Source organism: Phascolarctos cinereus, unplaced genomic scaffold, assembly GCF_003287225.1.
Source record: "Phascolarctos cinereus isolate Bilbo 61053 unplaced genomic scaffold, phaCin_HiC Scaffold_4;HRSCAF=312, whole genome shotgun sequence".
Taxonomy (NCBI): Eukaryota; Metazoa; Chordata; class Mammalia; order Diprotodontia; family Phascolarctidae; genus Phascolarctos; species Phascolarctos cinereus.
In genome coordinates, this window is record NW_027555847.1 from 678,213,353 (window position 1) to 678,229,158 (window position 15,806).

Sequence of the window (15,806 nt, forward strand, 5' to 3'; positions counted from 1 at the left end):
TCTGACATTCTGTGTTCTAAGGTTCCTCCCAGCTCTGACCTTCTGTGTTCTAAGGGCCCTCCCAGCTCTGACATTCTATGTTCTAAGGTTCCTCCCAGCTCTGACATTCTGTGTTCTAGGGTTCCTCCCAGCTCTGATATTCTAATGTGTTCAAAAGCCTCTCCCAGCTCTGACATTCTGTGTTCCAGGGGCCCTCCCAGCTCTGACTTTCTAGGTTCTAAGGTTCCTTCCAGCTCTGATTTTCTGTGTAGTAAAGTTCCTCCCAGCTCTGACCTTCTCGGTTCTAAGACCCCTCTCGGCTCTGACCTTCTGTGTTCTAAGGGCCCTCCCAGCTCTGACATTCTGTGTTCTAAGGTTCCTCCCAGCTCTAACATTCTGTGTTCTAAAGTTCCTCCCAGCTCTGACCTTCTATGTTCTAAGGGCCCTCCCAGCTCTGACATTCTCTCCTAAGGTTCCTTGCAGCTCTGACCTTCTGTGTTCTAAGGTTCCTCCCAGCTCTGATATTCTAATGTGTTCAAAAGCCTCTCCCAGCTCTGACTTTCTAGGTTCTAAAGTTCCTTCCAGCTCTGATTTTCTGTGTTGCAAAGTTCCTCCCAGCTCTGACCGTCTCGGTTCTAAGACCCCTCTCGGCTCTGACATTCCATGTTCTAAAGGCCCTCTTGGCTCTGACATCTTCTGATCTAAGGTTCCTCCCAATTCTGACATTTTGTGTTCAAAAGTCCCTCCCAGTTCTGACATTCTGTATTCCAGGGGCCCTCCCAGCTCTGACTTTCTGGGTTCTGAGGTTCCTCCCAGCTCTGACATTCTGTGTTCTAAGGGCCCTCCCAGCTCTGACATTCTGTGTTCTAAGGTTCCTCCCAGCTCTGACATTCTGTGTTCTAAGGGCCCTCCCAGCTCTGACATTCTGTGTTCTAAGGTTCCTCCCAGCTCTGACCTTCTATGTTCTAAGGGCCCTCCCAGCTCTGACATTCTCTCCTAAGGTTCCTCCCAGCTCTGACATTCTCGGTTCTAAAGTCCTTCTCTGCTCTGACATTGGGTCCTAATAACCCTGTTACTCTGACCTTCTGAGTTCTAAGAGCCCTCCCAATTCTGACATTCCCTGTTCTAAGACCCCTCTCAGCTCTGACATTCTGTGTTCTAAGGGCCCTCTTGGCTCTGACATCTTCTGATCTAAGGTTCCTCCCAATTCTGACATTTTGTGTTCAAAAGTCCCTCCCAGTTCTGACTGTGACCCTGGGCAAGTTACCTCTCTTGGCCTTAGTTTTCTCATGTGTAAAATGGACATCATAATAAGCATGTGCCTCCCAGGGTTGTTGTGAGGAGCAAAGGAGATAACTTATAAAGTGCTTTGTAAGCCTTAAAGTGCCCTATCATTGTATGTCCCCCACCTCTGGCATTCCTTGTTCCGAGGGCCTTTTCAGGCCGAACATTCTTCCGGCCCTCCCTGCCCTGACATTCTCTGTGTCTGGTTCCTCTCACCATGAGCATTCCGTGTTTCTCATTGGTGATAGTTGCTCTCACGTGGGTAACAGAGAGCCCAGGTTTGTTTATGAAGCATTTTCCTCACCTTCAACCTTTGTCAGCCTTCTTCTTGTTCCCAGTTGACAGCTGAGGAGACTGAAGCTTGGAGAGGGGGGAGCCCGAATTCTCAGAGGTCACCTCGCCCAAAGATCCCAGAGCTGAGCCCAGATCCCACGTCTCCTGAAAGCCAGGTCCACTGTTCTGCTTTCTCCTGAAGGCACTCTGGAAACTCCCAAAGGACCACATTATGGGATTTTGCACAGGAAGGAGCCTTGGAGATCATCTATTGCCATCCCTTCATTTCTTGGAGAGGGTGTTTTTTGGCTCCATGACAAGCACGTGTGAGAGACTTTGGGGGATGGGGTGGGGGAGGGAAGGAAGGGCCTGTCAGTACCTTCTAAGTTGGCAGTGCTCAGAATCTGGGAGGATGAGTCACTTCCCAGGGAGCTGATGCCCCCATTCTTACCCAAGGGCCCAGGGCCATCCCCTGGACTCTACCTTCTCTTTGAAGCTGCTCGGGGGCTGTCCCACATCCCCTTTCTGGTTTGGACCTCATGCCCATCTGTAATCTGTCCTGGTGAGGCTTCATGGAAAAAGATCTGAGTATTCAAGAGGAGATAGGTCTCTGTCTTCTCCCACCACTTCTGGTTTACTTTGGGGGTCTGTTCTTCAGTCCCTTTCCGTTCCCAAAGCAAGGGCTACACTCTGCCTGTGGTCTCCCCACTCCTACCCGAGGACTTAGGGGAAATTGAGCTGGTGTTTCCAGCTAGGCTGATCCTATCTACACAGGGTCCCCTGACTGGCTTCCCCAGTCATCTCCTCCACCTCTTCCCCCCTCCCCTTGCTTCCTGTCAGCACCACTTCCCTCCTTCCCTGAAACTGCTCCCTGGGCTGACTTGGCCTGCTGACTAATCTCTACTCCACCCCAGCTGTGTTGGCCACTAGGAGTTTCCTGGAAGGGACTCTAGGGGCCCAGGGCCCTCTGGCTGTCAGGCCCCAGGGGGGTGCCATATCTTGGCCTGGGCTATTTCCTTGAAAGCACCCTATACCCAGGGGAATTGTCATAAACAGTTTATATATTCTATATCACTCTAAGGTTTAGAAAGCAAAATTTTTTTTATAATTACTAGTTGATGGATGAGGAAACCAAGATTGAGAGAGGATAAGGAAGGTCCATGTTCACATAGCCTGAGCCAGAGGTGGAACTCTCACCCAGATCTGGTTTGAGTTCTGGCCCTTTAGACCCCAAATCCAGGGTTCTCTATCTGCTGCACCAGATCAGTACTCAAATCCGATGATCTGGCTGGGGAATTCCTAGAGGGGCTTGTGGGCACCCTCTGAGTTTCCGATGGGTGATGGGACGAGGATGTGGTTTCTTAGTTTGGAGCTCTGACCTTGTTGCCCAGAGCCTAGAGGAATGGTAGGCCGGAAGGTGGCTGCATGCCAGCCCCTAGCCCGAAAAAAGAAAGGTCCCAGGGGCCAGGGCCAGATGTGGGCAGCCAAGAATGATAGGGGCCTTAAGGCACTGTACCACCACCACCACCACCACCACCACCATGCCTCTACCCCAAGCCTTCCACCAGGGTCTGTCTGTTTGTCTCCTGTCAAGTCCATCCTTGATTACATCCTCAGCCTCTGCTGTGTCCCTTTGCTCTCATCTTGCTCATGCCCAGGGAAGAGGGGGTATCCAGAAGCCTTAACCCATGTGCCTCGGGGGCCCAGGAAGCCAGTTGGGATCTTCTTTATTGCTTGGACCACCAGTTGCTGGATGGGAGCTTGGATCCCTGGGGGCTTGGCCAAGAAGAAGGTCTCTAAGCAATTCCTTCACTTGTGGTCCTTGGCCTGCTCCTGGTCAAGTGCTGGTCCTGAAGTCCAAGGGGTTGCCTGTGTTTGTGACTGTCAATGTGAGCATGGCAGTGTGTCACTATGGATGCACCCTGACAGTGTCAGAGGTTGGCACTGTGCCACCAGGCATGCGGCCTTCCGCTAAGGGCAGGTGCCCTGGTAACATCATCAAAGTGTTCACTTCCAGGGATTGCATGATGGGACCAGTGAAGATAAGGGTGGCATAGCCAGCTCAAACCTATTTGGAGGATGAGCCTTTACTCTGCTCCAGGAAGTCTAGGTTAGGGGGTGCTGAGCTGGCGACCCCCAGGGGTCTGAGGCAGTAGCAGCAAGGAGGCCTAAGGAAGAAGGTAAGGGGGAACAGTGAAGGGTGGGGGAATTGGCCAGACACTCTGATTCCCCCACACTCTAGAGGCCTTCAGGGTTTCATCCTGTTGCTTTTATCCTACCTCGGACGTTGACTTAGCAAAGTGACCAAGGACATGTAAAATGAACATAATAAAAGCATCTACCTCACAGGGTTGTTGTGAGTCAAATGAAATCATGGATGTAAAGTGTACAACTTAAAGTTCTACATACGTGCTGGTTATTGCATAGTATACATGTGTGTGCATGTATGTTGAAACATTGCTCATGTTTATATGTATATATAACAAGTATGTTTTACAGATATTAATGATATATTTATGGAGTATATGACATAGCATTTTACTATATAGAGATGTGGTTTGCATGTTTAATATGTAACTAAATCTATTGCACACAATTATTCATATACTATAATTTATATATATTGTGTATGTATTTATAGGAGCCGTGGCTAGGTAAAAAGAAGGTGCATGAGATCCCAGGTGGAACCTAGAGGAGTTAGGGAAGGTATTTCCAAACTTGACTAGCCTAGGTCACCCAGCACTTGAACCCAGACTGACTTTTGAGAGGGGGTGTGGAACCAGAATGGAAAAGTCAAGAGATCTGGTTCTACTGGCTTCTCTGCTGGCAAATCTACTGCTTTCTGGGCCTCAGTGACTCAGTTAAGGGTTAGACTAGACTAGGGGGTGAGAGCACTGGAGTTTTAGACTAAAGATAGGTACCAAGCCCCCTCTCTGATCTATACTTCACACAGCTGCCACGGTAATCTGTGAAGGCACAAAGCTGACCATTGCCTTCGATCTGCTCTGAACCCATCCAGGGCTCTCCAGAGCCTGCAGGAGAAAATAAAAATGCCACAGCTTGGCATTTCAAGCCCTCCCTCTGGCTCCAATCTACCTTTCCTGATTTCATTTCATATGACTTTTTCTTCACATTCTAGTTTTTAATCAAATGAGATCAAATGAAATGATATGTATAAAGTATAAAATTGAAAGCCCTGCATGAGTATTTTTAAATATTATTATTCCAATTGGATGATTCCTTACTCTCTACAATTAAGCATGCCACATGCAAGCCCTTCCTCCCTTAGAAGGCTTTCCATCCTCACTTCTTGGGCCTTTCAGTATCCTCCAGGTGCCACCTCTTCTGAAGCCTTTCCCTCACATAACGGGGCTCCCTTCCTTCTCAGATCCCCCTGGGCCCTTGCTACCCTCTGTCTTGGGTTCTTTGGATATCTGTCCTTGTGTCCGTGCCATCTCTGTGTCTCTGGTGGGTAGAATGTAGGCTCTGGTGTGGTTTGGTTTTGAATCTCTGTACTCTCAGAGACTAGCAGAGGGCTCTGAATGCAGTCGCATGGAAGGCGAGGTATTGGAGGGGGCAATCCTGGCTCTGCCCCTTAGCACCTGTGTGAGCCTGGGTGTTCACACTCTTGGCACCCCCTTTTCTCATCCGTAAAATGAAGGGATTGCTGTTCCAGTCTATGATGCTATACTCCCAGCAGGGGCTTAATAAAATAATAAATGTTTGTTGAATGAATTGTGTGAGCGTGAATTTGGAGACCCAGAGGTTCCCTGGCAGATGACTATTACAGCTCCCTCCTCCCACCCTGATTGACCTCCACAGGGGGAATAAGTTGTTCTTCCCAAAAGGTGAAGACAGATTTCCTTTCTCTTTTGTTCTGATAAGGGTATTTGGTGACACACTCTTCTAATTTTCTTGAAGGTGGCTGCCTGACATTCAGAAGTAAGGGCCTGTAGACTCACCCAGCCCCCTGATATTAGAAACTGAAGCCCCAAAGAGGAAATGAAGTTTTTGTGTAGCTGCAGTAGTTACTGGAAGGATAGGACTTGAATTCAGGACTTCCAGGCTCTTTTCATTACCCCACCCTACCCACCTTTCCCTGCTCTTGTTTCTCTTGGACCCTGGAACCTTGTCTCCCAACTGGTCCTTTACTTAACCCATTGTGCCTTTCTAGTCCTCTGGCCCTGATACCCCCCCCCCCGCCCCTACTGTGTGCCAGGCACTGTGCTTAGTATTGAGGATAAAATTACAAACATGAAATGTCCCTGTTCTCAAAGATTTTAAACCTAATTTTAAATCTTTCTAGGATCTGGGCCGATGGGAATTTGAACAGGTGAGCAAGATGGTTTTTCTCCTCTTCGTTCCTGTCTTATTCCATGCGCAAAGCAGATACTTAATTTTTTGAAAATTGATTTAGTGACTTGGCCTAAATTCCACTCAGAAATCTTTTTCTGTGCAGCTGAGAAGGCTGACTCAGGTCTGGCTGTGGGTCTCTGCTCTCCACAGGTACCATCCTAACAAAAAACTTTAATTAGGTACCCTTACAGAAAATGAAGTCTGTACCTACTTCTACAGGCCTCCAACGTTCCCCTTTAAGTCATATATAGGGGAGATTCTTGGAACTGTTAGAAACCTCAAGGAATCATCTGGCCTAGATATCTGGTTTAAGCAGGTAAGGTAAGGCCAGTGTGAAACAGCTAGAGAGGATGAAAGACAGTCTTTCCCCACCCCTAACACACATTGAACACTCTCCCCCAGAACCTCCATCCTTTTTTTCTTTCTCTTTGCCATCCATGTATCTTCCTCTATTTCATATACATACTCTAGTAGAAAGAGCACTAGATTTAAAGTCAGAAAACCTGGGTTTTGTTCATTTGTACTTCTGGGACCACAAGCAAATCATTTCCCTCTCAGGTCTTTGTTTTCCTTATCTGTAAAATAAGAAGTAGCATGGGAGAGTGGAGGACTTGGTGTTAGGAAGACCTGGATTCTAATTCCACCTCAGACACTGACTGGCTGTGTGCTTTTGTGTAAATCACATAAGTCATTCAACCTCTCAGTTTAATCATCTGTAAAATAAAGGGTTTGACTGAAAACATAAATTACCTTAAAAAAGAACTATTTGCCAAAAATTGCTGGGAAAACTGGAAATAAGTCTAGCAGAAAATAGGGTTAGACCAACATCTTATACCATACACCAGAATAACCTCAAAAGGCATGTGATGTGAATATTAAAGTTCACACCATTAAAAAAAAAGAGAGAGAATCAGATAGGGTACCTTTCTCAACTATTGCTAGGAAGTCAATTGTTAATCCAATGAGATTTAGAGGCAATTACAAAAGAAAAAATAGTTTTGATTACATGAAATGGAAAAGCATTTGCATGAACAAAATTAATCCAAGTAGGATAAGAAGGGAGGGGATGGACTGAGGAAAAATCTTTGTATTAAATATCTCTTATAAGGCCCTGATAAATATTTAGGCAAGTAGCAGAAATATATTAAGAACTAATTAGATGAGTGGTCAAAGGATGTGGAGAAACAATTCTCAAAAGAACTTCAAACTATCTACTTTGTGGTTTAGCTGGGTTTAGCTCTTCATGACCCCATTTAGAGTTTTCTTGGCAAAGATACCAGACTGGTTTACTATTTCCTTCTCCAGCTCATTTTACAGATGAGGAAACTGAGACAGTGACTGGCCCACAGTAAGTATCTGAAGCAAGATTTGAACTCAGGAAGATGAGCCTTATTTCAGTCCACCTAGCTGCCCCTATCAACTACCGTTCCTCAAATCACTAATAGAGGGGCAGCTAGGTGGTGCACCAGCCCTGGAGTCTGGAGGACCAGAGTTCAAATGTGCCCTCAGACACTTGACACTTATTGGTGTGTGACCCTGGGCAAGTCACTTAACACCCATTGCCTTGCAAAAAAAAAAATCACTGATAGAAATGCAAATCAAAATAAACCTGGCGAGGGAGCTGGAGGGTGGAGCAATAAACTCTAGGAGTCTTCCTTTGTAAAGGGCTCACAACTTCTTAGGTAATTTTCCATCAACAGATTTGCTAGGTTCAGCTCTAGGGAACAGCACACACTACCTCTCCCCTTCCGTTCCCCCCTCTTTCAGCTTCCTTTTGTGTTCTATCTTCTCCCATTAGATCGCAAGCTCCTTGAAGGCAGAGACTGTCCTCCTTTTTCTCATTTGTATGCCCCACCCTTAGCATGGCGCCAGGCACCCTTGGGCAGCTTAAGAAATGTTTATGGAATGGAATTGATGGGAGGGAAATCCGTGGTCTCCTTCTAGCTCTGGGATCTTAAGGCTGGTGTGAACTATCTATCGCAGAGTGAAGTCAGCCGGAGGAGGAAAACCTCGTCCTCTGTGACTCCCACTATGTAAACAGGAAGAACGAGTCAACAACAAAACAACTGCTTGACGTGATAATGACCGGGCTTGAGGAGATAGGAGGTGCTCTGCAGAGGTGGAAGACGATGGATGTGGAACTTGCAGTGTAATGTCAGATTTTTCCAGTGTGCTGCTGAGTTGTGCTGTTTATTTTTCTTTTGTTATTTTTTGAATAGAGGATGAGTCTCTGGGGGGGGGGTGGGAAGAGATGCATTGGGAAGTGTAGGTTATGGAAAACCAAAGAGATCAATAAAAGGTACTTTAAATAAATGGGGGAGGGGAGGGGAAGAACTCAATGACTCCTAAAGCCCTTTCTGGCTCTAATTCTTATGGCTCCTTGAACTCTAAGGTTCCTTCCTGAGCTCAAATCCTCTGTTCTTTCCTTTAATCCTCTGTTGACTGACCCTTTCTTGTGGGCTTTTATTAGTCAATAAATATTCATTAAGCACCTTCATTAAGTGCCAGACTCAGTGCCAAGTGCTGGGGATTACAAATACAAGTTAAAAACAAAAAAAGGACCCCCCCTCCTTCAAGCAGTTTACCTGAAGAGGATACACAAAAGGAAACTGAAAAGTGGGGGGCTGGAGGGAAGGGGAGAGAAAGTACCCAGTGGGTATTTGATGGAGAAGTCCAAAAGCAGTGGAGATGGGAAATGGAAGAAAACTGTGCTGAGCCCCTTTCTGGAACAGAAACCTTGGAACTCAGGGCCTTGCTCTCCAGCCAGAGGGTCCAATCAGAGGGGCAGATGAGCATTTTGCTGGCCACTGTGATAAGCACTGGGGGTACCTAGCAAGGCAAAAGACTGCCCTGGAGCAGCTGACAATCTAATAGAGAGACAATATGCCAACAGCTATACACAAACATGCCGTATGAAGGGTCAGGAGGAAATCCACAGCGAAAGACCCTAGAATTAAGAGGGGTTGGGAGAGGCTTCTTGCAGAGGTGGGATTTTAAAGAGGACTTGAAGGAAGCCATGGAGCTCAGGTGGTAGAGATGAGGAGAGAGAAAGCATTCCAGGCATGGGGGACAGCCAGAGAAAATGCCCAGAGCCCAGTGATGGAGGGTCTTGTTCTGGGAACCTCAAGGAGGCCAGTGCCATTGAATGGCAGTGTGTATGTGGGTGTGTGGGTGTGTATATGGGTGGGGTCGGTAGGGTATAAAAAGACAGGAAAGGAGGAGGCCCTAGGTTATGAAGGGCTCTAAGTACCAAACAGAAGATTTTGTATTTGAGCCTGGAAGTGCTGGAGGAGACGGATAAAATGGTATTGCTTATGCCGACAGAGGGCAGAGAGTGCAGGGCCCTCTCTTCATGTGAGAAGATGGTGAAGGGGGTAATGGCACAAGTCATGTGAGTGATATGATAAGTAAAAGGGGAGAACAGGGGGCTCACGTGTGAGTGGCCTCCATTTTTCTTCAGTAAAAGAGGCGGCAGGGTTCTCAGCTGAGAGGGTGGGGGAAGGTTTGAGAAGATGAGATTTGGAAGAGGTAGTAGGATTGCCCAACAGCAGTGAGGGCCATTTGAGGTTGTGTAAATTTGTAGTGGATCCAGACTGAGTGATTGTGTGATTTTCTCTTCCTGTTGCCTCATGGTTACCAAATGTTATAGCCTCATTATGAACTCATTGATATCCCAAAAGGGCCTCACCCAAGGGCCACTTTTCTATGCCCATCCCAGAATGACCCACCTATCTCTCAGACAGTTTATGCTCATTGGTGATAACACACTCCCCTCCTCTTTACTCCCCCACCCCCAGTGGTGATGATAAACCGTAAAGTACAAACTCCTTTGTCTGACATTCAAGGCCCTCTACAACCTGGCACCATCCTGTCCTTCCAGACTTACTGTTACTCTCCTTCACTTGCTCTATATTCTGGCTATGATGGACAGTTTCCTCCTGTCTTTCCTCCCCTCCCCTTCATCATCATGCCTGGGATCCTCCTTCATGGTATCTCTCTGCTCAGCTGGTTTTCTGTGCTTCAAATGCCTTTCTTCTGTTTACCTGTTCAATTCATCCTTGAGAGCTCATCTGAAACTCCTCTTCTTCCAGCATTCTTCCCCGGTTCCTGGTCATTAATGACTGCCCTTGGACTTTATGTACACATAATATGATGTTGTGATATTATTGTTACATGTGTTGGTGATACATCCTCCCATTTGTCTGACCTAGCTCCATGAGAGCAAGGGATCATGTGTTACCTTAACTTTGTCTCTGGCCTAGTACAGGATACTGCACGCAGTAGATGCTTAATAGTTTTGTTGATGGAATGAATGAATCAGTTGTATAAAGTCTTAGTTCTGCCACTGACTCATTGGGTGATCTTGGGCAAATCACTTCTTCCTCTCTGGGCCTGAGAGTTATGTTTGAATGACAACACCCCCCCCCACCTCCAGACCTCTTCCCTTTCTGAATCCTATGATGTTATTTTACTGATTAGAAAATTGCAGTGGGGTGCATCTAGGTGGCACAGTGGATAGAGCTCTGGCCTTGGAGTCAGGAGGACCTGAGTTCAAATCTGGCCTCAGACACATAACACTCACTACTTGTGTGACCCTGGGCCCGTCACTTAACCCCATTGCCTCACCAAAAGGCAAAAAAAAAAAATGAGAGTGAATGAATGATAAAGCACTTGCTGAATACTTGCTATGGGCAAAGTAATTTGCTAAGCCCTGGAGATAACAGAGGGAGAAGCAATAGTCCCTGTTCACAAAAAACCTCCCATCCTAATAGAGCAGGGCTTCTTAACTTGAGGTCCACAGATTCCCAGGGGCTCTGTGGTTAGGGGTCCATGAACTTGGATGGGGGTGGGAGTAGGGGGAAATCACACCTTCATTTTCATTAGCTTCTAACTAAAATCTGGTATTTCCTCCAATAATTTAAAAACATCCTGAGAAAGGGGTTTCTAGGCTTTCCCAGGTTGCCAGCAGGACCAGGCATGTAGAAAAGTCAGGAATCTTTGTCAAGGAGAAGACATAGAGAGTAATCATGAACTTCCCCTACCTGGACTCTGATTTCCTTTCTGTAAAATTAAGTTGATTACTTTACAAATAGCCATTTGTCCAGATGACATCTAAGGTCCGTTCCAATCGCATTTCTTCCATTCACTCAGGTTTACACAGTAGGAGTCATCCTGTGTTCTACACTCTCCCTAATCTCCCATATCCAGGCAGTTACCAATTTTTGCTGATTCTGTCTCCCCCACACCTCTTGGGGAGATCTAGCCAGATCGCTTTTTGCTTATACCAGGGTGTCAAACGCATTGCTGCCTCAATGCTTCCCAGCGCAGACCAAACCTGATTAAAATGTAATTGGGAAATATTTAACAAAATAAAAACATAACAGAACATAGCTAATGGTAATACGTGGTCTTCTAAGTCCATATGTGGCCTGCAGGGATCCTTGCAGACAATTCAGTGGTTTCTGTTGGAGTCTGATGTCACTGGCTTACACTATTGCAGTAATTTCCTGATTGAAGCCTATCTCCTCTCCAATTCCCTCCTCCCACGTTGACATTCTTAAAAGCATAGGTCTGACTGACCATCTCTTCTGCTCTGCTCTAGAAGCTCCACAGGCTCCTTTCAGTTGATAGGATAAAATATCAAGTCCTCAGACACTTTGTCATCTGGCACCAGACTATTTTGCCAAATCTGTTACACGTTATTCCCTCTGATGGTGTGTGTGTGTGTGTGTGTGTGTGTGTGTGTGTGTGTGTGTGTGTGTGGTGACACTGTGCTCTCTCCAAAATGCCACTTACTGCTTCCCATGTGGGACATTCCCATCTCCTGCCTCGGTCCAGATGGACAACCATGTCCTATTCCTCCTTGACGCTGCCTGCTGGAACCTCCTACCTTACTTCAAGGCCCAGCTCTAACATGTAGAAGTCTCTTTTGCCTCTCTTTGTATCCCTAGCACTTAGCACAGTGCCTGACACGTAGCAGATGTTTCATACATAATACTTGTCTGACTCTTGGTTAGAGCAGTTGCCCTACAGTGGAGAGGTGCAGGATTTGGAGTTAGGGGACCTGGGTTCTAATTCTTTCGAATCTACCTACGTCATCTCTACTACGTGCAAGGCACTGTGCTAAGTGCTTTACAAATATTATCTCATTTGAGCTTCACCACAACCCTGAGAGGTAGGTGGTATTATCCCCATTTTACAGTTGAGAAAACTTAGACAAAAGAAAGGTTAAGTGATTTGCCCATGGTCATAACTGCTCAACAACATAGTGATAAACACTTGAGGTCGAATTTGGACTCAGGTCTTCTTTTTTTTTTTTTGCTTGTTTTAGGCAATTGGGGTTAAGTGACTTGCCCAAAGTCACACAGCTAGTAAGTGTCAAGTGTTTGGTCTGAGGTGGGATTTGAACTCAGGTCCTGCCTGACTTCAGGGCTGGTGCTCTATCCACTGTACCACCTAGCTGCCCCTCAGGTCTTCTTGATTCCCGATTCCTCCTCCCCCTTTCTGTCCACTGCCACCTAGCTGTTCCTTTTTTTTTTTGTAGGCAATGGGGTTAAGTGACTTTCCCAGGGTCACACAACTAGTAAGTGTTATGTGTCTGAGGTCACATTTGAAGTCAGGTCCTCCTGAATCCAGGGCAGGTGCTCTATCCACTGTGACACTTAGCTGCCCCCTAGTTGTTCTAAAAAACTATGCTTGAGGGCAGGCACTGTCTTTTTGTATCTCCAGCATTAGCACAGTAGCTGGCACATAGTAGGGGCTTCATAAATGTTTATGATTGATGATTGACATCCCAGCTCTGTCACTAACTTTCCTCTAGTCACTTGCTCTCTGTGATTGGTCAGTCGGTCAACAAACATCTAATTAGCCCTTCCTAGGGCAAACACGGCCCCGGCCCTCAAGGCGCTTCCACTCTAAAGCGGAAGACGAGAGGCGCTGGAATGGGATTCCTCCTGGGGCCCGCAGTAGCTCCCGGCCTGGCAGGATGCCCGGCCAGCAGGGTTCTCATGGCCCCGCCCCCTCCTCCCCTCCCTTCCCGGCTGTCAGAATGCCCCGCCCCCTTCTCCCGCCGCCTCCTCCCCTCTACGAGCCGAGCAGCCCAGCCAAGGACCTCGGCGGCGGCCGTGCCTCCTGAATAATGAATCACGCTGCCCCCGGGAAGGGGCGGGGCCGAGGCGAGGCGGCTATGACGCAGGCGCACGGCCCGGCCCGGGGGAGAGGGTCGCAAGATGGCGGCGCTGAAGGAAGCTCGGGGCTACGGGCTGTCTTGCGGGCGGGTGAGCGACGGCAGCAAGGTGTCTGTCTTCCACGTGAAGCTCACCGACAGCGCTCTGAGGGCCTTCGAGAGCTACCGCGGCGGCCAGGTGAGGGCTCCGGCTCGGGGCGCCGGCATTCCCCCGGGTCCTGTCCTCCCCTCCTCTGGGCTCCGCTCTCCCGGGCTCCCCGCGCCCGGGGCGCCTCAGCTGGACTGAGCGCAGCCCGGCGCGCGCCGGGGCTGAGGCGCCACGGGGCCCATTACCCCCTCCCCCCTCGCCTCGCTCCGGGCAGTAGCGCCAGCTCGCGCCGGGTCCCGCTGCCCCCGCCCCCCCCAGCCAGGCGGGCGCCCCTTCCGGGCCCCCGTAGTCTCGGGGCTGCCCCCCCTCCCCCCCTTTCCCTGCGGTGCTGTCCGGGCTGATCGAGTCCGGCCGGGGGGAGGCAAGCAGGTGATCTTCTTTCCCATCCCCACCATATGGTTATACGTGAAGTTCCTTTCCCATCTCCGCTCAGCTTTGGGGGGCTGCCGCGGCATCTGGGGGTGCTCGTCTGGACCCCGCCTCAACCCCCTTGGTTGCGTGGCTCCTTGTCTGCGTGGCTCGCCCGCCTCCCCCCCCACCCCAAGCTTAGACAACTAGAGGCCACAGGTTTTACTGACCTCTTGGGGTTGTCCACAGCTCCCTCCTGAAGATTTTGGGGTTCTGTCTCACTGAAGGGAACTATAGGGGTGCTTCTGGTCAGTGTCCATCAGCCTTATGGCTGTCCTGAGCCTCCAGATTAGCTCAGTTCTGGGACAGTGTGGATGGAGGAAGGGGGCTCCCCTTTCTCGTTTCTAACCCCACTTTCAGCCATATGTTTCTCAGGGACCTGGCACTTAAGGGCTGCAGCAGTGCACAGCTGAGCAGAGGTGGGTTGCGGGTGGGTGGGGTCAGTGGGGTTTGTGGATCATTTCTCTTCTATTGCATCGAATCCAGTTCTCATCCTTGTTGTGGTCCCCCCCAAGATCCATAGGGTGAAGGGGTGCAGTTTCCCTTTGGTTGCTTTCAGAGGTGCCTCTTGCTCCCCTTCTTAGGGAATGTTTCTTTAAGGGAAGCCAGGTGGGTGCTAGCTTACCTTTGGATTGTCCTAACCCCAGGTCCCCAATCCCTGCCCTTTGCTGACCCGGCTTTCCACCCCTGTGTATTTATTTGCTCTTCCTTTTTAAAAAGTCCTTCACTTAAATAAAGGATCAGAAATCCTCTTCTGTGTATTCCCAGATTTTCAGGGACATTTTCTGCTTCTGCCCAAAATTTAAGGCAAGGTAGAGAATGCTGTGGTCTGGGCCTCGGGTTGTCTTTAGGCTCATTAAATAGGCCCCCTTGTCTTTGTGCCTACCTCCCTCCAGTAGAAATTCACAGGGTTAGTTCTGTACCTCCCTTCCACCCCCAACTTTCTTCCTAGGGAATTTAAGGCTCTTCTTCACTGAGGGAGACCAGGTAGGCTTTGGCTTCTGGGGGTCCCATGCCTTTCAGGAAGAAGAGTGTAGGGCTAGAGTGTGTTATTCCAAATTTTTAAGTGGGATTCTGAAAACAGAGAATATGGCCTGTTCCTCCCTACCCTCTCTTATACAAAGAGGGGTTTGGCTGCTTGTCCAGAAAGGGCATACTTAGCTTTTGCCTTTGGGGTGATGGTGGAGGGGGTGGGGAGAGTGTGAGTAGAGACTAACTAGGAAGGAATGCTGCTTTCTTTCCTGCTGGAGACTTGTTTAACGCCATCAGGTAAGCTTGGAAATTTCATTGCCCTTATTTGTGCTGCCTCCCTTCCTCCAACTGTCTGCTAGTTCCCCACCCCACCCCCCTTCCCTGAGAAGCAGGTTTTTGCCCCTAAATGGTTCTCTGGAATGACAGCAGGCCATTCTATAGATGAGGTGTCGAAATCTTATCTGTGCTGGTGGTGTCCTAGGTAGTTCTAACTAGTCAGCAGTTGAGGCAACTTTCCTAGAAACAACTGTAGAGAATTCATTAGTGATGTAAATAAAACTGTGGACTTAGTACCCTGTGAGGCTTCTTAAGAGGGTTCTGTGGCCTTGTGAAACTAGGAAGTCCTAACTTTATCTAACACACTGTACATCATTGTCTTAACCTGGCTGTACGGGTGAGGCTGCTAGCCTGGCCACCTAACCTGTTTCACTCATCAGAAATGGCCAGCTTGTGTATATACCATATGTTGTCAGGATACTATTTTTAATTTAGGGTGCGGGTTACATCCCATAACTTATTGGGATCATCTGGATCATCTTAATCGGAGGGTTAAGGTAATTGTAGTCTTTTAGGTTTATCGTATTGTATCACAACTTTATTTAAATGTGTTATCAGCTTTGTGTCAGTGGTCACTAGGGTCAGACATGGTTTTGAAGTTTTCGTTAAAATATTCATTTTGCCTAATGTGATTCTGTGTAACAGGTTGTGTTGAATTTTGAATTTATTTTGTTTTGTTCCTTAGACGAATTTTTATTTGGAGTTTTAAAAAATGACATTCTCTTTTACATTACTTCCTAATGAATCTTTCCTCCTTCTCTATCTTATTACAGAAGTACAGTTAAGCAAGGCAAATAAACACATTGGCCTGGCCTGATAACTTGAGCCTTATTCTCTCCTTGTAGTCTGCGGTCTTTCTCTGCC

The 15,806-nt window shown here is 48.0% G+C and overlaps 1 protein-coding gene across 1 annotated transcript in view; it reads left to right on the forward strand.

Moving 5' to 3' along the window:
- Positions 1-13,075: 13,075 nt before the first annotated feature.
- The window catches only part of ELL (elongation factor for RNA polymerase II), a 148,725-nt gene continuing 145,994 nt past the window's right edge, over positions 13,076-15,806 (forward strand). The window contains exon 1 of the mRNA XM_021008881.2: positions 13,076-13,256. Within this exon, the coding sequence (XP_020864540.1) occupies positions 13,122-13,256 (135 nt within the window). The 5' untranslated portion in view covers positions 13,076-13,121. The remainder of the gene's footprint in view (positions 13,257-15,806) is intronic.